Here is a 21,703-nt window from a genome sequence, read left to right as displayed (position 1 = left end):
AAATGTTTGGAACAGATCCAAGGGAACAGGTTACCCTTCGAGGGACTAGTCAGCTCTTGAAGTTTTAGCTTCCTAAATTGGAAGATTAGTTCACTGATTTGGGATCTTTCGTCTTTTTAAATGGAGCCATTTACAACTATAAATTTTCCTCTAAGCATTCCTTTAGCTGCATCCCGTAAGTCTTGTTTTGCTTTGTTTTCAATTTTCATTCACCTAATAGTTTCTAATTTCTCTTTTGATTTCTTCTTTGACCCATTGCTGATCTAGGAGCATGTTGTTCATTTCCACATCTTTGTGACTTTCCCAAGTTTTCTCTTGTTACTCCTTTTTGGTCAGAGAGCATACTTGGTATGATTTCGGTCCTTTGAAATCATTGAGGCTGGATTTTTGGCTTACCACATGGCCTATTCTGCAGATATTTTGGAAGAACGTCTACAGAACGTCTCATGGGACCTTGAGAAGAATGTGTATTTTGCTGTTGTTGGGTGGAGTGTGCCATAGATGTCCAACTGGTTCACAGTGTCTTCAGATCTATTTCCTTATTAAATATTAAAGTCCTCCGGGGCGCCTGGGTGGCGCAGTCGGTTAAGCGTCCGACTTCAGCCAGGTCACGATCTCGCGGTCCGTGAGTTCGAGCCCCGCGTCGGGCTCTGGGCTGATGGCTCAGAGCCTGGAGCCTGTTTCCGATTCTGTGTCTCCCTCTCTCTCTGCCCCTCCCCCGTTCATGCTCTGTCTCTCTCTGTCCCAAAAATAAATAAATGTTGAAAAAAAAAATTAAAAAAAAAAAAAAATTAAAGTCCTCCAATATTTTTGTTGAATTATCAGTTTCTCCCTGCGATGTGTCAGTTCTCACTTCGTGTATTTTGTGACTCCTGTGAGGTTTATAAACACTTATAATTGTCATGTTGACTCATGAGGCTTTGACTCATCTACCATTGTACAAAGTTCTCTTGCCTTTGGCTATATCTTTTTCCATCCGTTTTGATCTCTTTAGTTCCTTGAATCTAACCTGTGTCTCTGGCACACAGCATAGAGTTGCATCTTCTTTACATTCTCCATTCTGCTAGGTTCTAACTGGAGTGTTTAGCCCATTTGCATTTAATGCCATAATTGATGAGGTAAGATTTACATCTGCCATTTGCTATTTGTTTTCTAAACGTTATGCCTCTTTCCCCCCTCTGTTCCTGCATTACTGACTACTTTTGTGTTAAACAGATATTTCCTGAGGTACCATTTGAATTCCCTGTCATTTATCTTGCAATCCATGTTTGAGTAATATTATAAATGACTTGGGGGTTGCAATTAATTTTAAACAATTTAGTTTGTTTACAACCACCCACCGCCAGGGTGGTTCAGTTGGTTAAGTGTCTGACTTCAGCTCAGGTCATGATCTCTGGGTTCATGGGTTGGAGTCCCACGTCGGGCTCTCTGCTCAGAGCCTGGAGCCTGCTTGGATTCTGTGTCTCCCTCTCTTCCCCTACCCTGCTCACTCACTCTCTCTCTCTCTTTCAAACATAAATAAACTTTAAACAACCTAGTTTGGATCAATACTAATTTGATTCCAATGGTGAACAAAAACATTATTCTGTGAAGCTTGGTTTTCTCCCCCTTTCTTTTGTTCTGGTTAGAAAGAAATTGGAGTTTTGAAGGATGAGAGCCTCTCACTGGCCATGAAGGAGAAACTGCTGTTCTATGGGAAGAGCCACTGGGCAGGAAAAAGAAGGCAGCCTCGGCTCGCTCAGGACAGCCCGATGCTGACAGCCTGCAAGACAACAGCCACCCACCCCAGGCCTAGGACCCCAAGTGACAGAATTCTCCCAGCAGCCCCAGGGGTGTGCAAGTAGATCTCTTGCCTTGGATTAGATCCAAATCTGGACCAACACCATGCTGTCAGTCTTGTGAAACCCTGAGCAGGGAGTCTAGCTACCCTGTGCCCAGACTTTGGACCCATGGAAGCCTGAGAGATAACGTGTGCTGTTTAAGCTGCTAACTTTTGTGGTGCTTTGTTGTACAGTGAAAGAAACAGATACCACAATGTTCCAAGATAAATCTCCTTTTGGAAAGCATATTTCTGTGTTCTTTCCAGGCTCCCGTGTGGCCCACGGCATTCTACTGTGTCCTGAATGGTTGATATTGTTTCTGGTCCATCTTATGAACTTATGTTAAACCTAACCTCCCAGGTCTCTATCTTAAACCACTTACTACGGTTCCCTTGCTCTAGCATGCCACATTATTTGGGAATTTTCCCTTTAGGATGGTTTCAGCCCAGTGACCTTGAGTAGCATTCACTGGGTCTGTGGAAGCCACGCCCCTTTGTCCTCCCTAATCTCATGAGTGCAGTCCACTCCAGTGCTGACTTTCCTGTCCTGCCACGGTGCACAACTCCAGTCGGAGCTCTTTGCCTGTAGACACTTTGAAGTGTGGGCACCTGGGAGAGGCAGCCACTGCAGGAGAGGTGGGGGAGAGAACCCCTTCCTCCCATCCACCATTCTCCCACCAAGGAGAGACCAAAAGATGTACTGGAGTGCAAAATGACCAATCATACAATGGTAGCTCAAACATTAAGCAAAATACTGTTCGTCTCACATGTAAAAACTGAGTGATCAGATTTGAGTAGCTGCTCATAAGGATGAATAATTTTGACCTTTATTGTATGAAGCTACAAATTTTATTTCATGAGGCAAAAAGTTATATAGTCAACCATCCATGCTTAGTCTAGGCTGAGCATTGTAAGTCAATCTCTGGCATTTTCATTTATAGGCAAGAAAAGAAGTGAGAAGTTGGTGCCACAGACATTAATTGAGTAGGTATGAGTTGCTTAAAAAATACACCATAAGTTCTAGAAGTAAAGAATGACAATGTATTGATATACCAAGAAATGACGTGGATAATTTCTTGTATTCTATACAATTATAAGTCCACTGACACAAATGCGATGTCCTTTCCGTTTCTCTATTTTGTTAAAATTGGTACACATAGATAGATACACAGAACATGATGGGGGTATACACGTCCGTTTCTGGCTCCCAGGCCAGAAATGGCTCCCAGGCCACCTTGAGGAAGTGACAGCTTCTCTGGGTCTCAATTTCTTCAAATATAAATAGAGATAATAAAATCTACTTCATAAGGTTATATTGAGTTCTCTGAGGAAAGTATGGGGGAAATACTCACAAATGACAAGGTACTCCACAAATTTGTAGTGGTAGTATCTGATGAGGCTCTTAGGCACCTTCAAATCTTGATTTTAAAATCAATAAAAAATAAGCAAAGAAACAAAACGAGGGGAGAAAGAAACCGGAATGATTCTGAGACTCACTTACGGTGTTTCTTGGGTAAAGCCACCCAATTTCTCTTGCCCTCCTTTGAAAGTCCAGGCCTGCTTCCAAGACTGGAGGAGGGCCGATTGGGTTCAGCTGACCTTCCGTCGGCAACAGAAAAAGTTCAGCTTGCAATGTCCAACAGGCTTCTCATCCTCAGCACACATCTTCCTGCACTTGCCCCGGCCGAGCCTGCACGGCTCACAAGCAGCAAAGTCACCTACACCAGAAAGATCTGCTGACACACCTGTCCAGGGACTCCCTGGACGTGGGGAGAACATCAAAGGCCACCCAAATAAGGGAGGGTTTATATGGTCATAAAGAGTGTTTTTAAGAGCCAGCCCTGATTTTTCAAAGAGCTCTGCTTTTCTCAGGATGGAGATGGGGAGACTTAATTTTGAAGCAAGAGGTCGGCACATTCTTTGTTCTTCATGTGTTTATAACCTGGCCTGTGTCACAAGCAAGCACAGTGGGGCCAAGTGTCATGTATATTACAGAAGCATAAAAATACATACCTGATACTTCTGTAAAGGTTACAGGATAAAGATTAGAGGGCTATCTTGTGGTTTGAAAAGATTCTTGAAGGTAGAGGTGAAGTTCGGTGCGGTTTTTTTGGGGGGGTCTGGAAATGGTGTGTGTCCTCTGCAAACTGCCTGATCTCAACTTTCTCATTTGTCAAATGAACATTCTAGAAACACTTGTCTACACTGTAAATTCTTTTAGTGGTCAAATGGAGTAATTCATGTGAGAACATTTTGCCAAACACTATTTAGTCAATTAGCTGTTTTTTGCTGTTGTTACTTTAAGCAAAGCTTTTTTACATGATCACAAAAAAATTTTTCAGGATAACTTTCATGGACCGGAGAGGTAGTGACTTTGCCAGCCAAGAGTCCTTTATTTGCTGGTCTGGTTCTCCAGTGGCAACCTTTATGTTGCAACCCCTTATTTTCTTTCCCATTAACTACCTTCTTGTCAGTAACCCAGAGCTACATGGAATCTTACAGGTTGGTCTCACTACGACAACCACTCACTGGGCTCCTTGACAGCTTATTTCCCCATCCTCAGTGGCTATTTAGGATTTTACATTCCCTGTCTCATCAAAGAAGACGTTTCCTCCCTCTCCTTCCCTCTCACATCATGGCTCAGTGACATGCCCAGAGTTGGTCCATTCCTGGACTGCGTTACATCACCTTGATGCTGGATCTCCTCAGGTTGCCCACCTAACTTCTGAACACCAACCCAAGAGCTGTTTGTGCTCATGCTAATTGCTGCTTGCTTTGTGCTGAAGCTTGCCGGGGGGCATGGGGATGGCTGTGATTATCCAGTTGGTTCTACGAAGTCCACCGTTAGAGTCAGATCTGTTCCTCAGGCTTCGCTCCAGTAAAGCCCAAGTCCGCATCACATGTCTCTTCTGCCGGACGTAGTGCACTCATCACAACTTGTGATAAGAATTCCTACTGGCTCTGAAACAAAGCCCCCGATGACTTTTATTCCAACCCGCTTTGATTGGGGGCAAGGGCAGACACAAGCTAACATTCTACTGAAGGCTTCCTGAGAACACTGAAAAACCAGTGCCCTGCTTCCTCGCCACACAATTCAACTCCTTGTTCATGTCTGGCTGCTGATTTTATCATTTTCTCCTTCTGAGTTCCAATCTTCTTCCTTACCTGGGAACTTCTGGGTGAGCAGCCATCCACCTTGTTTTCCCAGCTTATGTGAGTTCCACCCGTCTTCACTCAGATGATGCCCCAGCCCGTCTTACCTCCTGAGCCTTGCATTACCGAGGCAGGGAGGAATCAGCGTTTTCAGCCCTGGAACCGGGTAGGATATGGACTTATGTTGTGTTTCTAATCTGACCTATGCTTCGGAATGCCAGGGAGTGTCTCTAGATGCCCATTTGCTGCCAAATTAGAACACCCATTCTCCTGCTAACCCGCTCTGGCTGTGTTTATATGCAGGGCTTACAAGCAATGGGCGGAGTGATTATTTATGACAGCATCTGCTCTTTTCAGGCAGGGTATGGTCTGACCATTCAGTGCCTTGCCATCTGTTGAGGATTTTGTATACCACCTCTGCTCAAGGCTATTGCTGGGTGCTTTCCTACCTGGTTGGGAATCACAGAATTCAGACTTTGTGACTCTGGCATCCTGAGTTGGAAGCCTAGCTTACCACTTGTCATTCTATCACCCGGGGACAATTATTTAACGTCTCATCCATGTCCCAGCTTCATCGTCTTGTATAAGACAGTAGTTACAATAGCACCCACATCCTAGGGACGTTTTGAAGGTTAAATGACATAATCCACATAAAGTTAATAGACTGCCTGGTGCACGGGAACTGCTCAGTGATGAGTAGAACCTTAATTGTTTCTCACTCCAAAATGCTGTCTAAACACTTTTAAATTCTGTTTGCAATTCTCCGGAGATATTTCTTTCGGTTCTGTTTATAATACGCATTCTTCCTGCAGAAGATAAGTATACAAAGAGATCGGGGGGTGCTTCAATGGGCACAGCTCTTCTGTATTGGCGGTGAGATTTCACCACTCCTTTATTTGATCCTTCTGAGACCGGTAGCATAGGCTGGGACACCTCTTACTGGTTTTAGGGGCAGAGCCTGTAAGATGTGGGCGAGCATGTTCTCAGAGCGGTGCTTCCTGGCCGGTACAAGCCTGATCCTGTAACCTTGCTTTCATGAGCACCACAAGCTAACGACAATAGGTCATTACCAGGTCCAAATCTCTGTAGCCAAAATTCCAATTCAGTAACTAAGAGATTTCCCTGCGAGATAGCAAACCCAGATATGATGCTGGCTACAAGAGGCAGAAATCTGGGGTTTCAGGCAACTCGATTCTTCTGATTATTTCTATCACACCTTGCCTCCAGAAGTCAGAGGGAGCTGACAGGTCAGAGGTCTTAAAAGTAGAAATTTTACACAGGGGATTCAACTTACCTCCTGGAAGTGGCTTGGAATACTCGAGTCCTGCCTGGCACCCTAAATTCAAAATAGCACATTTTGGATTTTAAAGTCAGTGCAGGAAATAACGCTGTACAAAACAACATTCCTGGCTCCACACATCTGCTGTCAAAGGTCAGCAGATCACAGAGGCTGTATCTTTATTCTATTTCTGAAGGCTAGCACTCTGGGTAACCAGTAAGAAGTTTAATAAAAGGTTGGGGGTAGGTGGGAGAGGGAATCGTAGTATGCTGAGAAAATGCCACTGTAGATTCAAGAAATTCTCGTGAGGACCTCAGTGGGGAGCTGACTGTTAATCTCGATTTTATGGTGGCCCACAGAAGAACCATCAGGCTTTAAGAGCCGCCCCCATCACAATCCCATCCATTTGCAATTACCTGATGGAAACTGGGCGAAAATGAAGAAAAAGGCAAAGACAACATAAGACATCTTCCCGGTCAGGGTCATTTCTGGGGAAGACTCTTCAGAGCAGAGGTCTGGGACCTCTGCGAGAGGACAGGAGGCTCACTTATATTTGAAAGTAATGGGGAATACACTTGGTCAATGAAGTGAATCAATAAAGAAAGCACATTGACATGCTCCATTTCCTAGGATCAAGGACTAACATGATGGGAGGACCTGTATTCTGGGAATTCTGGCTGGGGCAGTGGAAGGAACACGAGGCCAGGAGCTGGAAAACCAGGAGCCACGCACTGATCCTACTGATGCAGGATGTAGGAGCCTGCTAGCCCCCCTTGTCTCTCCCAGCTCCATTGTCTCTTCCATTGACTAAGGAGCAGCCATAGTGATTGACAGACGCAACACGCCCAGAGCTGGTCCTTTCCTGAGCTGCGTTCCATCACCTTGAGGCTGGATCTTCTCAGGTTGCCCACCTAACTTCTGAGCACCAACCCAAGAACTGTTTGTGTTCATGCTAATTGCTGTTTGCTTTGTGCTGAAGCTTGCTGGGGGGATGGGGATGGCTGTGCCTATCCACTTGGTTCTTTGAAGCCCACAGCTCCTCTGCCAGTCTCTTAGGGTTGTTGTCAAGCTGTAGGGATGAGGATATGGATGTGCTTGGAACATAGGGAAGTGCTTGGAAAGAAGCCTGGTGCCCTGTAAGAAAAGCCCAAGCAATGTGCACTGTTACTGCCTGGTTTTCATTTGTACTACCTTCACACAAGAAAGGGGGGTGGTTAATCTCAATTTTATGGTGGTCTGGGAGAAAGGGGGGGGGTGGTAGTCATTTTACCAACGTAGCTCTGAATCCCCGAGCCTGTGACAATGTCAACTAGCAGCCCAAAGGCAGAATTTCCACATCCTTTTCATTCATCAAGAACACAGGTATCAAAATTACTACTTATATCCCTGCACCCCCAAATAAGTCCCATCCTGTTGTCCATGCTTCTGCAAGGCTCTGTTCTTCATCTTGGGAATGCAAAATAGGATAACTGAACAAGGCAGGCTGAGGTCAGACAGAGGGGGTTAGCAGATGTATGACCTCGGGCAGGTGGCTTATTTTGTTGAACTTGTCTCTTCATCTTACAATGCGGACGGAATAAAGGTACATACTTCATAGGATATTTAAAAGGACTCACTGAAATGAGTATTAAGTGGCTATCAGTGTGTCTGGCTATTATTACCAGCCTTACATTCACATGTCTGTCTATCCTGCTTTGCGTCCAACTTTTATGTAAATTCTTTTTCAACTACACCAACTCACAGTGAACTTTTTCTGGCCTGGAAAGTGCAGCCATGCTGATATCTGCACGTTTGTTTCTGTGGCCTTCAAACAAGGCAGCTTCATGAACATAAGGCAATACGTAGGTACTAGGGGATGAGAGCTGAGCCTAACAGCCTCAGACTTCAGCTTCCAGGCATTTTTAATAACCTGGAGCCAGGCCAAGTGTGAGGAGGGCAGCTGCACACCCCTGTTCTTACCTTGGGGTTTAATGCTCAGCACTCACTGTATTGCAATTCTTAATAATTTTATCTTTGAATATGTGCTCTGTAAATCAAATCTGGTCGGAATAGGAGCAAGTCTGGGACCTTAGAGCCTCAGTCCCCATATGATCTGCCTTCCTTCCCCTCCTCACCTTCTTGGGGGTTCCTGGCCCCCGGCCCTGGGGGCCCCACCCAACCTCCTCCTTTCCTATCCCTCCCAGAAACACTGCCACCACCGACCCCCAGCTCGTACTGAGTGGAGATGTATCTAGAGAGGGGATGGCAGTGTCTTAGGGCCCAGCATGCCATCAAACCCTCCCGTGCCATGGCCGTGCCGTGGTGTAGGCGGGCAACCTGGCAGGAGCAGACCCCTCTCCAGCCCCCAATTCGATACGGATTGCTTGCAGACGATATCGACATATCCTTAAGAGTTGCCCGGCCACCATGGACGGCAGCGGAGGCTCATGGGGGAAAACGTGGCTTGACTCTCTCTGGAGCAAGACACGCCGGTCCGGCAGTGGCTGATTGTGGACCACACAGGTGTTCGCAGTGGCAATGTGGGCATCCCCAGGCAGTGTGAACATCTGCAAGCGTCCTTCAAGTATCTTTGTGCCTGGGAGATTGTGACATTAAATAGCAAAGAAGCATTACTATGACAGATCGAGAGAACTAGATACCTTTAACGGCGCCTTTTTCCTACTTCTTGAACGTGGGCCCTTGCGCGTTATGTAGCTGATCTTGACCTGGAGTGAACTTCTAGTCTTAGGAAAACAAGATGACTCTAGAAACTTTCAAATTAAAGGGCTAGTCCTTGTCATGGGGATTGCATGGCCTCCTTGCTCCATCATGAGTCCAGAGATGCCCCTGTTGAGCGGTCCCTACCATGCTCACTTCTGTAGCTCAAAGCCTCCTGCTCCAAACTCAAATCTTTCCATATCCAATTGCTTTGAATATGGTACAAATCATCATTTGTTTAGCCATTTAGAGCCTACCTGCTTTGCACCCCCCCACAAAAGTGCGCCAACATCTGCTAACATAGATAAGACAAATCCCAGAGCTGGAAGACTCCAAATTGCTGACAGCCTTCTAGGGCTTTGATCCCGAGACTTCTCACCTTGCTGGTGAGAGGTATCATCTAGACTCATGAGCCCCTGTCTGGCACCCCTCTCCCCTGGGAGTTCCATGGCCCTTTGGGGTGGGCACCTCATGCTACCTTCTCTGGGAGGCCCATCCCCTCATGCAACCCTGTCCACGTACTACCTGATTAACACCTCTCATGGTTCTACCTCTTCCCTGAGCAGCCCTCAAACCCTGGGACTCACCCCATCCTTGGAATTCACCCACTCAAAGTTATCTGCCCTCCTCACAGTGTGGTGTGAGTAGGACACATCTTAGCTCTTACAACGTTGCACGTCCCTTGGGAGAGTTAGTTGGCTATTTGTGAGTGCTCAGACAAAATCACATATGCCATGCTCTGAATGTCTGTGCCCCCCCAACATTCATGTTGAAACCTAATCCTCACGGTGATGATGTTTGGAGATGAGCCTTTGGGATGTGATTAGGTCATGAGAACGGAGCCCTCGTGAATGGGATTAACACCTTTATAAAAGGGGCCCCTGAGAGCTCCCTGTCCCCATCTCCCAAAGGAGGACACAGTGAGAAGTTAGCCATCTGCAACCCAGAAGAGGGTCCTCACCAGCACCCGGCCATGCTGGTGCCCGGTCTTGTATTGCAACTTCCAGAACTGTGATAAATGTTGTTTATAAGCTACTGAGTCTGGGGTGTTTGGTTATAGCAGCTCAAACAGACTGAGACACCATACGCTGAGAGGAAGACTAAGAATCCCAAGAAGGATCCGTGCTGCCAGCCCAGAGCCTGATGCAGGGCTCGATCTCACAAACCATGAGATCATGACCTGAGGAGAAATCAAGAGTCTGACACTTAACCAACTGAGCCACTCAGGCTCTCCTAAAGTTTTTTAAGTAGTATTGGAAGGGAATAGAAAAAAATTTGTATATTCAGCCTATCATTCTTTTTTTTTAAATGTTTTATTTATTTTTCAGAGCAAGAGAGAGACAGAGTGTGAGCGGGGAGGGGCAGAGAGAGAGGGAGACACAGAATCCAAAGCAGACTCCAGGCTCTGAGCTGTCAGCACAGAGCCTGACACGGGGCTCGAATCCACAAAGTATGAGATCATGACCTGAGCCGAAGTCTTACACTTAACCGACGAGCCACCCAGGTGACTCTCAACCTATCATTCTTCACCGGATTTTTCATATAAGAATATATAATCAACATACACACACACACACACGTACCCATACATGCACACACACCTCACAAAAATCTCATGGTGACTGAGGCTAAGGATACATGGAACATTCCCGCATAGTTATTTTAAGCAAATTATTGTATCTAAATTTAGAATAATTTAGAAAATCTGCACAGTGTAGAGTTCTCACATACACCTCCCCCAGCTGCCACTGATGTTAACATTCATGCTAATAATTATTATTTTTTTTTTAATTTTTTTTTTCAACGTTTATTTATTTTTGGGACAGAGAGAGACAGAGCATGAACGGGGGAGGGGCAGAGAGAGAGAGACACAGAATCGGAAACAGGCTCCAGGCTCTGAGCCATCAGCCCAGAGCCTGACGCGGGGCTCGAACTCACGGACCGCGAGATCGTGACCTGGCTGAAGTCGGACGCTCAACCGACTGCGCCACCCAGGCGCCCCTAATAATTATTAATAGTATGACCACGATGCGTTTGTCAAAACCAAGAAATTATCATTGGTATGTCATATTCCTACTGACTACCCTACAGATTTTGAGTTTGTCTGAGGTTTTCTCACAACCGGACTGGGGTTTGGGGTCTGGGAGAAGAATAACACAGGGTTGAGGCTCCTCACCTTGTCCCTCGTGTCAGGGGAATGTGCTGGGGACATGCCTGGCCACCCCTGATGTTAAACCTGGCCACTCATTTAAGGTGCCAGCTTTGTCCGCGCTAAAGGGACGCTCTTGCCTCCCCACATTCTTTGGAATTAATCGCCTTCATTCAAGTTGGAGGACTCAAGCCTCACCTCCTGGAGGGAGGTGTCTACTGGGACCATCTGCAATTCTTCTGTTAAAAATGTGTCCCTTTTATCACAGTTATTTGTGTGTTCAATCATTTATTGACATGACTCTGGCAGGAGGAAGTAAATTGGTCACATTCACAAACCATGTTTTCAGTTACACAGCAAGCATCTGGTTGCTTTTTGGGAGTTTGTGATTATTTTAATAATATTTTCAGATATTTCAATTTTCAGTAGCAATAATAATAGGGAGAATGATGATGAGGGAGGCTCATCTCCCTAATGTCACATTAAAGAGAGGTATTTCCCAACAGGGAAGAATTAGAGTGGGTAATTCAGGCCTTTCTCTCCATCCACTTAGCTGATTTACTTCAGATTAGGAAAAAGAGATAATCAAATTAGTGGCAGCCTGTGGTCAGAGTATATGGATATTTGATGTATCTATAGTCTTAATCAAATATCAAATATCCCATATGCTCATAACTATCCAGGGAGCTGTTTGCAGATTAAATAAGATGATGTATATAGTATTTAAAGTATCAGCACTTTTTAAAAAATAAACAATAAAACATATGTTCCGGTAAAGGCACTTGCCGAATGTACACAGCTCACAAATATTGGAGCTGGAATTCAGACCCCACTGACTCCGTCATGATATTATGTAATTACTCTGATTTTACATACGAGTGAACCAAAGCTATTAAGGAGCATAGTCAGGATTAGAAATCCAAACTGCCAGATTCCAGATCTTTCTTCCTACTGGTGCATATATCTGCCCCTGATCATCAAGGCACCCTCTACTCTGCCTTCCCTTCTTCCCCATTGTCCTTCTTAGGAACTTTCCAGTATCAGAAAAGCAGTGAGCTGCGGACTGAGTGACACCCACTGAGATGTGGGCTCGGCTTGGCAAAGCATGGAAACGTCCTCATTTCTGGCATGCCTCACTGATCAAGATGTTCTCTGGGCTAGAGAAATGTATAAATGTGGGTGTTTGCTGCTCTTTTATCATGGACACTGTGCTGATCTCTCAAGACCCTTCGAGACATGAGGACATTCCTCTTTCTCTTTGCTGTTCTCTTCCTTCTGGCCCCAGGTAAAATGAACGTCTTTGTAGGGAAGGTTCTAGAGGTGGTGGCCCAGAGAAAGAGTCTGCTTCAGTGAGCACCTTGGTGTGGTCAGCCCGGTGGCCCTGCAGGGGAGCATTTACTATGGGAGGTGACCCCCCCTAATGTCTCTTCTATAAATCCATTGCATTTTCCCTGATTGTCTAAGATGGGGTATCACGGGGTTGAGGAAATAAAGATATGCCAGGAAAGATGCCCTTTGGTCCCCAGCTCCATGCTCACTAACAAAAACAAAAAATTGGGGAAAAAATGTAAAAGCTAGGGTTGGCATCTATGGGTCTTGTAAAAAATAGTCGTGATAGATATGAGACAGGTAAGAAAGAGAGCCAGAAAAAGGCAAAAGGGGACGAGGAAAGGGACGGAGCTCGGACACCGCGTTCACGCCGGCCATGGCGCAGGTCAAACGTACGTGTCAAACTGCTGCTCCTTCGTCACAACACCATGAAGCTGGGCACTTGTGACGAACACTTCACACCACAAAATGCATGCCGTTCACCAATGCCGGGACCTTTAAGAAAACTCTGTCCTACTTCGAATTTAGTGATTTTAGACCAACACTTCAGGCTTGGAAGGTTTGCTTTATAGATATTTTTCAGAGGCAGGAACTGAGCCTCAGATGGGCTAGGCGGCTTCTCAAAGTCATACAGATAAGCGGGAATGAAGCCAGGACCCGAGAGTTCACAGCAGGACTCCTGCCACATCCTCTGGCTCCCAGGAACCTCGAGTGGCTCCAGTCAGATCTTCCTCAGAATAAAATCCAAGACTAGACTTATCCCAGTTTCCAGAGAGCTAGAGAAAGGGCTTTTCAGAGCCTGCAACGAGCCCAAATTGTGCCAGATGCTATAGATGTCTCCTTAGGAGGTTCAGAATTCTCACGCCAGCTGTATGCGTTGCTGGTCTGTTTTGCAGTGAGCCTGTGTGGTTCGATTCTGTGCCAAGTGCACGGGATCCAGGACCTACGGTGAGCTGTTCATTCCACTGACCTCGATGTACATGTTGGAAACCGACCAAGGCCCCCTTTTCAGATCAGTCAGGTTTATTATATAATTTAGTTAACACAATATAAGATAAGGCAATATAAAATTATCTATATAAGCAAATGGAACTGACCTATTAATATGCATTTGCACACACGCACACACACACACACACACACAGAGTTACATTAACCTCTAGATGGGTGTGTGTGATGATCCATCCGAATCCTTGTGGACACAGATGCCCTCTCTTTGCAGAGGCTCTCTCTTTCTGGACCATCACTGTTAACTGGATATAACACAAGGCCCCTTGTGAAAAGTGAGGTCCAGTGCCTCCAGCCTGGGATGACCTTACAATATTAGGAGGGGGGATAGAGTACTGTCCCCTGCAGTGGGGGCCAAAGTTCACTGAGCTTTGAAACACTGGATTTTGATACTTATGAACTTATATGCAGATGCTAGAAATGATTAGTACACATGCTAATACCAATCCGCCTGGTTTTAGTTTTACATATATGTGAATTAGTCACCTTTGTTTGTTGACATTAATTTCAACTTGTGTACATCTGATGCCTGTCCTTAAATATACCTGGATTAGGTAATCTAAAATGTTGATTCCAGTAAGATGTCTGTCTCTCCTTAACTTGAAGCGGGCTGCTCTTAGGACGGCTACTGATAAAGTACTAAGGCCAAAGCCACTATATTCTGCACAGAATAGACAAGAGGAGTCCTGGGGAATCACTCCCAACACATGCCCCTACTGGCCCTTGAACACGTTTTATGAAATGTGGCAAAGAAATCTGATGAGCCTTTCTAAGCAATCTTTTCCCTCCCACCCACAAGAGTAAACTTTTCCCTTTCTATATATTTATCCCTGTTTATTACTCCAATCGTGGGCCATGTCCCCAGCCTCAGACCTGCTCAATTCTCAGGGTGTAACACTTTGACAGTGAGTTGGGGAGTTACCTGCCCTGGAGGGGTTTACAAGGACAAGGTGATCATTACGTACCGCTAACAGATTCTGATAAAAGAACAATAGCTTCTGCTTCCCAAAGCCCCCACAGCCTAACCCCAAATGTCAAGACAAATGTATTCTTCCTGGTCGTTAACCCCCTAAAGCAAAAAGACAGAAAAATTAGAGAGAAAATATCTCCTTACCATCTCATCTACTGGCAGGATGAGACCATGGCAGCTTGTAAAGAAATCTTTCCTAACTAGTTACAAGACTGTACCTGGTAACTGGATGTATGTGAGAGGAGAATTAATCCCAGTGGCTCCTTCCCTTACATAGCCAGGAACGCGTTTTTTGACGAGAAATGCTCCAAGCTTCAAGGGAGGTGCGTGAATTCTTGTCAGAAAAATGAAGAACTCGTTGCTCTCTGCCAGAAGTCTCTGAAATGCTGCCTGACCCTCCAGCCATGTTGGAAGAATACAAATGATTAAATCTGAAGGCTCTGGCATTCCAGAGTGACATAAATGACCTCATTTTGTCTTCTTTTTACTCTGGTCTCTTCAGTGAGAAGACACCTCAATAAAAATAAATGACTATCTTTTATCAATTTGTCAAGCGCTTCACTTAGAAAGGAAATGTGAGTAGTTAACCCTGATGGTCCCTGCCTACTTGCCTTCTTTTTCTATAATTTTTTGATAAGGGAACTTTCCCCAAATGATCTGATATTTCTTTTTAAAGGGGACTGCTAAAGACTATACATCAACAAACCTCTCACTTGCCCTCAGGCAGTCAGCCCCAACCACCTGTTGAGACAGATGATAGATAAATGGGTAAGTGGAGAAATGAACATATTAAGGATAAGTAGATAGATAAATTTACTTATTAAGGATTCTCATGTGTCATACACATGTATAAGTTAATCATCTTGACTCCATGGCTTTAATTGGAAACAATTACTGGATCCAGGTCCCCGAATGACTTTCTATTATTTGCCAAATCACTTTCTGACTCTAAGCTTTCATATTACCCAGTTCTTTTTTTTTTTTTAAAGTTTACTTATTTTTGGGACAGAGAGAGACAGAGCATGAACGGGGGAGGGGCAGAGAGAGAGGGAGACACAGAATCGGAAACAGGCTCCAGGCTCTGAGCCATCAGCCCAGAGCCCGACGCGGGGCTCGAACTCACGGACCGCGAGATCGTGACCCGGCTGAAGTCGGACGCTTAACCGACTGCGCCACCCAGGCGCCCCACATATTACCCAGTTCAAGTAAGGATTCCTGGTCATGTTCCCCAGGCCTAAGATCCAGCCTTGGTTCCCTGTTGGGTCAGAAATCTTGCTTATTTCCCTCTTGATTCCCCAAGGTCAACGCACTTAATCCTGTTGAAGCAACAACCTTTTTTTATGACATTTTTCTGTTTTGAGATAATTACAGAGTCATGCACAGTTGTAAAATATAATACAGATACATCTCTACCGTTTAATGCAGTTTTCCCAATAGCACAACCAGAGGGCAATACAATACGAACACCAGATACTGACACGGATACAAAACAAGTCCATCACCACAGAGATCCCTGCCCCCACCCACCCCCGCCATGTTGCCCTTTCGGGGCCACACCCTCTTCCCTCCTGCGTCCGCCTCCACCTTAATTCCGGGTACTACTTATCTGCTCTCCACTTCTACAACTTGTCCTTCAGGAATGTCATATAAATGGAATCCTACAGGGGTACTTGGGTGGCTCAATCAGTTCAGCGACCGACTTAGTTTCGGCTCAGGTCATGATCTCACGGTTTGTGAGTTCAAGCCCGGCTTCAGGCTCTGCACTGACAGTGAGGAGCCTGTTTGGGATTCTCTCTCTCCTTCTCTGTCTTCCCCTCCCCTGCTTGCACGCACTTTCTGTGTCCCTCAAGATAAATGAATTTAAAAATAAAATAAATGGAATCCTACAGTAGGTAACTTCTGGGGGACTTTTCACTCACTGTAGTGGTCTGGAGACTTTCCATGTTTGGTGCGTGTCTCAGTAGGTCTTCCCTTTTTGTCCCTGCATCGTAGTCTACCGGGTGGATGTACCAGGATTCATTGAACCATTCACCTGCTGGAGGACAGCTGGGTTCTTTCCAGTTTGGTACTATGACAAGTAAAGGTGCTGTAAACTTTTACGTTTATAGATGTTTGAGCAAACACACCTTGTCGTTAGTCTGAGACAAGTGTCCCAACATGCGCTTGCCAAGTCATATGGTTGCAGGTTTAGTTTTTACAAAAGAATGCCAAACTGTTTCCCAGAGTAGCTGTACCGTGTTTACACTCCCACCAGGAATGTAAGCGTGACCTAGCTTATCCACACCCTAGCTAGCATCTGCTGCAAAAAGTTGCCACGATTTTTTTGTTTTTGTCATCAACAGCTTATATGTCATTTGAGTTTGACTTTCTCTAAAATCTCATGATGTTTAACACCTTATCCTGTGGTTTTGTTTTTTTGTTTAGTTTCGTTTTTTGTTTTTGCCATCTTTGCACCTTCAGCGAAATGGATGGCTCATGCTTATTTTCTAATTGGATTTTTTCCTGTTTTCACTGTTGAGCTCTGAGAGTCCTTGATATATTCTTGATATGGGTCATGTGTTGGATATGCAATTTCCAAATATTTTCCCCCCAATATACATTGCATTTTTAACCTCTTAATAGATCTTTTGAGCGGCAATTTTTTTAACTTTGTGAAGTCCAGCTTCTTTCTATGGATCATGGGTTTCTTTGGGAGTCAAGTCTCAGATCTTTTTGTGTAGTCTTAGATGATTTTCTCCTATGTGCTTTTCTAAAAGTTTAATGGTTTCACAGTTACACTTAAATCCATGAACCATTTTGAGATAATTTTTGTAAAAGCTGTTAAGATGGTCAATGTTGTTCTCATTTCTGTTTTCGCTGTGGGTGTTCAGTTGCTCCAGCATTTGTTCAAAAGGCTGTCTTTTCTCCATTGGATTACTGTTGCAACCTTGTCAAACATTAGAAACTTAGGTCCAAACAAACTCCTACCTGGAATGTTTATAGCACCTTTGTTTATAATCACCCCAAACCGGGAGCAACCAAGATGTCCCTCAGTAGGTGGGCTGAGAACAAACTGTGATTCATCCAACTAATGGAATATTATTCAGGAATAAAAAACAGGTAAGCTGTCAAGTCACCAAAAGACACAGAATAACCTTAAGTGCATATTGCTGTGTGAAAGAAGCCAGTCTAAAAAGGTTATAGACAGCATGATTCCATGTATGTGGCATTCTGGAAAGGGGAAAACTAGGGATCGTGAAAAGAAGTGATCTTTTGCCCCGGTTGCCAGGGGGTTGGCCAGGGGTAAAACACAGGGAATGTGCTAGGGCAGAATATCAAACTTCTGCATGATGCTCTGCCTTTGTTAAACCCTGAGAACCATGCAGCCCAAAGGGTGAACTAAAGTTCACTGTGCAAATTAACAGAGTTAATTGGAAGTCAGGGCTACCCCAGGGTGAAATGCAGAACTATCTAATGGTATCATAAATGTATAAAACAACTTTCCTGCAGGCCAGGGGGAAGGGGATGCTGGCCTGGGTAACGTGGGCAGTTACAAAAGAAGTCTATAATCTAGTACGATGCACAAGAGCAGGGCACTCTAGCCGATGATGTATTTGTTAGGTAACACAAGCTTAGCAATTCAGATCTTGCTGTGCACTTATAGCCGGAACTGAACAATTAAGTACCGGGCTTGCAGATGTGGGAGCCAGGTTTGGAGAGGGAGTTTATAGATAAGCGGGGAAAAGGTAGAATGACCCACCTGGGGATGGATGACAGGTGGAGACCTGGCTTGCATACAGATGGTTACATATACAAATATTTGTGTGTGTGTGTGTGTGTGTGTGTGTGTGTGTGTGTGTGTGTGATTAAACAAATATGTACGTCCTTGCTCTGTCAGCTTAGAGGTCCCGGAAGCAAGAACATTCCAGAAACTATGAGCACACCTGGCACTCACATACTGGTTTTTAATTCCATTCACCAATGGAAGGAGTCAGGGATCCTTGGAGAAGTGGGTGATTCTAAGACTGGAGCAGAGAACATACAAGATAAACCCAGAGCAACTTTGTAGTGCCAGAACATGTGGAAGAACTTCAAACAAACAATGACACGGGTGTGCCAAAAGAACACAAAAATTGAATTAATTTAGGGAAAAAGAAATTAAGTAGTGTTGGTATAAAATAGATATCCATGAGTATAAAATAAATATTCATGATCAGGACTCCACCATACTGAAAGAAACACCAGTCTGTTCCTGGCTGGTGTCCCTGCAATGTGACCTTCACAAATACGTCCTAGGGTGTCCCATTCATTTGAGCGAGGAAGCTGGGTGGGCTGGTGTAGGGGGCATGTCCTTCCTCCAGATAAAGCTTTAGTAAAATCATTTTCCTGGGAGAGTCAGCTCTTGTTGTAGAAAACTCTCTGGGCATATTTCACATAATTACTTCCCCTTTTCCTTGCCAGGGCCACCGGGGATTACTTCTTGGCTTTTCACCGTGACTACCTCATCAGAGTCCTAGAGTTAAAACCCAGGAAGCAGTGGGGTCCCTTCCCCTGTGGCCCTCAGTCGTTTGGTTCAGGCTTGCCCTCACTCATCCTCTGGAAATTTGTCAACATGACCACAGTGTTCCTACCCTTTTAAGGCTCCAGAGGCTTCTGCCCCAGGTTAGCCCATCTCCGCTGTGACTCTCTCCAAATCTGGGAGCAGTGGTTTGCCCTGTGACCTAAGTTCTCTGATGGGTCCAAGAAAAATCATCGATTTTCAGTTTGTTCACAGTTTTTCTTACCTTAAGGATGGGAGTGGAGACTTTCAGGTTTTTCACATGTAGCAGCTGAAATCAAAGTCCTCAGCCCAGTGAGCCCGGTGGGTATCTCCTCTCCTCTGTCTGTTCTGCTCTCCCCTGCTCATGTCGCTTCTGCTTTATGCTCGTCTTCTCTGTCCCAACGTTCACTCAACAGGTGGTTGGTTTTTAAGTACATGTTGGGCACTGGGCGAGCCCGTAATTTGTGAATGGAACATGAACATCGTCTCCCACCTGGGGAACTTAGAATTCAATCAGGAAGACCAAGTCACTGAAAACATCATGTAATTACAACTTGGGAAAGATGTCGTGAAGGAATAAAAAACTTCCAGGGCGCTTGGGCACATGGGAAGAACAGGGAGAGATCCCCCAACGTTGTGACATGGAGATTCCAGGAGGTCATTCGTGGGAGGAGGGGGGAGTATTCCAGGGAGAAGAGCGTTGGGCCCTGAACAGAGGCCAGCGCTGCTCGAAGCTCATGGTAAAGGGCTTGCCTGGATTCAACCAAAAAGTGATAGCAGGGATTTTATTGTAGGATTTTGAGAAGAGATGTGACAAGAGCCAATTAATGTTTAATTTTAATGTTTAAAATTCTCTTCTCATCTGGAAGAGAATCAGATGGTGGGGTCCATCAGCTAGGAGAGCAGAGGGAGGAGGTGGCTTGGGAAGTCTGTTCCACCAGGGTTCCAGGGTATTCTCTCAAGTCAGTTCAGTCACTATCCCCTCGAAACCACTGCCAAAGTCCCGCCTCCTGGTCTTCAGGCATGATAATCGCACTGATTTATTCTGTTATTTAGTGAGAAATGAATTTGACACAGACAAGATATGCGGCTATGGGACCGCCCGCTGCCGGAGGCGCTGTAAAGCAGGGGAATTCTTCATCGGAACTTGCCCCAACATCTACCCCTGCTGTCTGAAAACGCGGAATGCCAACCGACCCATTCCTCTGACGTACTGAAACCCCGTGGGGCCGGGTCCTTGCGGCAGCAGGAACTCTGAGCCTTCACTTCCTGAGTCCCCTCAAGGCTGGAACGTTCCCAGTGGCTGCAGCTAATCCAATTACGCTAAAACCTTGGATTACGAGTAACTTGTTCCTGAGAGTGTTCCACAAGAAGAGCAAATATTTCTAATAAATTTTAACTTGATAAACGAGTGAGGTCTTGCAATACGAGTAGTACGTGACGCCCAGTGTCACATGATCACAGCTGAGCCAATGGTCCTTGAAATTCGCTTTGATATGCAAGTGCTTTGGATGACAAGTCTGTTTGTGGAACAAATTATGCTCGCAGACCAAGGTTTTACTGTCACAAGAATTTGCTAAGTGCCTTCACTCAGTGGAGAGCGTGTGGGGGAGCCTCAAAATGGCCTTGCATAGTTGGGATAAGGGAGAAAGCAAAGTGGGTTAAGTGAGTGTTTCAACATAACAGCCAAACCAAAAAGTACAGCTAATCAGCCACAAGCCTAAGTGAATTTCTTTTATTTTTTTTAGTTTTTTTTTTTAATGTTTATTTATTTTTGAGAGAGAGAGAGAGAGACTGCACGAGCAGGGGAGGGACAGAGAGAGAGGGAGTCACGGAATCTGAAGCAGGCTCCAGGCTCCGAGCTGTCAGCACAGAGCCTGATGCCGGGCTCAAACTCACAAACCCTGAGATCATGACCTGAGCCAAAGTCGGACACTTAACCGACTAGCCACCCAGGCGCCCCCTAAGTGAACTTCTTTTATATTTTTGGCCTGAACTGCATCAGCTAAGCTTGCTAGCATGAGTTGTCTCTTCTGATCAGTTTTTCTCAGCAGTTAGTAATGTCTTTTATTAATTAAAACAGGAAAGAAATCAATATTAAGTGCAATTCATTTAGCAAACACTCTAATTCAAGGCATAGACCTCCAGGGAGCAAGACTAAAGAAATGTTATGTGACGACAAGGGACTGGCCCACATGGATGTCTGTGGAGGGTCACATCCTGCAGACATGGCACAGAGCTGATCTGCCCCGCCCGCCCCCCCCCCCCAGACCCACTGTCCTGAAATCTGGTAAGGAAAGGGGAGCCCTAAAACATTTGACTTCCCTTTTTCTTCCAAATGTTAGCCCAGCTAATAAATGAATAACAAAGAATGATAACATCAAGAGAATATCACTATTTTGCAACCCCCTAGGGAAATAATGACCTAGCCTGTGAATGTCAAGAGCCCCACTCAAATAAACAAGAATGGGGCACCTGGGATGCCTGGGTGGCTCAGTCGGTTAAGTGTCCGACGTCAGCTCAGGTCATGATCTCACAGTCCATAAGTTTGAGCCGCGCGTCGGGCTCTGTGCTGACAGCTCAGAGCCTGGAGCCTGCTTAGGATTCTGTGTCTCCCTCTCTCTCTGCCCCTCCCCTGCTCATGCTCTCTCTCTCTGTCTCAAAAATAAATAAAAACATTAAAAAAACTTTTTTAATAAAAAAAAAAGAATAGGGGCGCCTGGGTGGCTCAGTTGGTTAAGCGTCCAACTCTTGGTTTAAGCTCAGGTCATGATCTCACG

At 45.2% G+C, this 21,703-nt stretch overlaps 1 protein-coding gene across 3 annotated transcripts; it reads left to right on the top strand.

Annotated features, from left to right (window-relative positions):
• The first annotated feature begins 10,955 nt into the window (after positions 1-10,955).
• Positions 10,956-14,939, top strand: DEFB106B (defensin beta 106B). 3 transcript variants are annotated; one of them, XR_006705311.1, is made up of 3 exons: positions 10,956-12,382; positions 13,323-13,374; positions 14,682-14,794. XR_006705311.1 is itself a non-coding variant. In XM_045452057.1 (2 exons), the coding sequence occupies exons 1-2, from the start codon at positions 12,334-12,336 to the stop codon at positions 14,831-14,833; spliced, it is 201 nt and encodes a 66-aa protein (XP_045308013.1). In that variant the 5' UTR covers positions 10,956-12,333; the 3' UTR covers positions 14,834-14,939. The 3 variants fall into 3 exon arrangements, 1 of the variants encoding a protein (XP_045308013.1); XR_006705310.1 differs by having other exon boundaries at positions 10,956-13,374; XM_045452057.1 differs by lacking the exon at positions 13,323-13,374 and having other exon boundaries at positions 14,682-14,939.
• Positions 14,940-21,703: the final 6,764 nt, after the last annotated feature.

The sequence above is a fragment of the Leopardus geoffroyi genome, chromosome B1, assembly GCF_018350155.1.
Source record: "Leopardus geoffroyi isolate Oge1 chromosome B1, O.geoffroyi_Oge1_pat1.0, whole genome shotgun sequence".
NCBI lineage: Eukaryota > Metazoa > Chordata > Mammalia > Carnivora > Felidae > Leopardus > Leopardus geoffroyi.
Note: the sequence above shows the minus strand (reverse complement) of the source record. Positions and strands in the feature narration are given on the sequence as shown.

What these genes read in the sequence shown, in the direction of transcription:
- DEFB106B (XM_045452057.1), top strand. Translation starts at nt 12,334, where the DNA reads ATGAGGACATTCCTCTTTCTCTTTGCTGTTCTCTTCCTTCTGGCCCCA. An exon ending in TCTCTTCCTTCTGGCCCCAG is followed by an intron (nt 12,383 to 14,681) that starts GTAAAATGAACG and finishes TCCCTTACATAG; the next exon opens with CCAGGAACGCGTTTTTTGAC.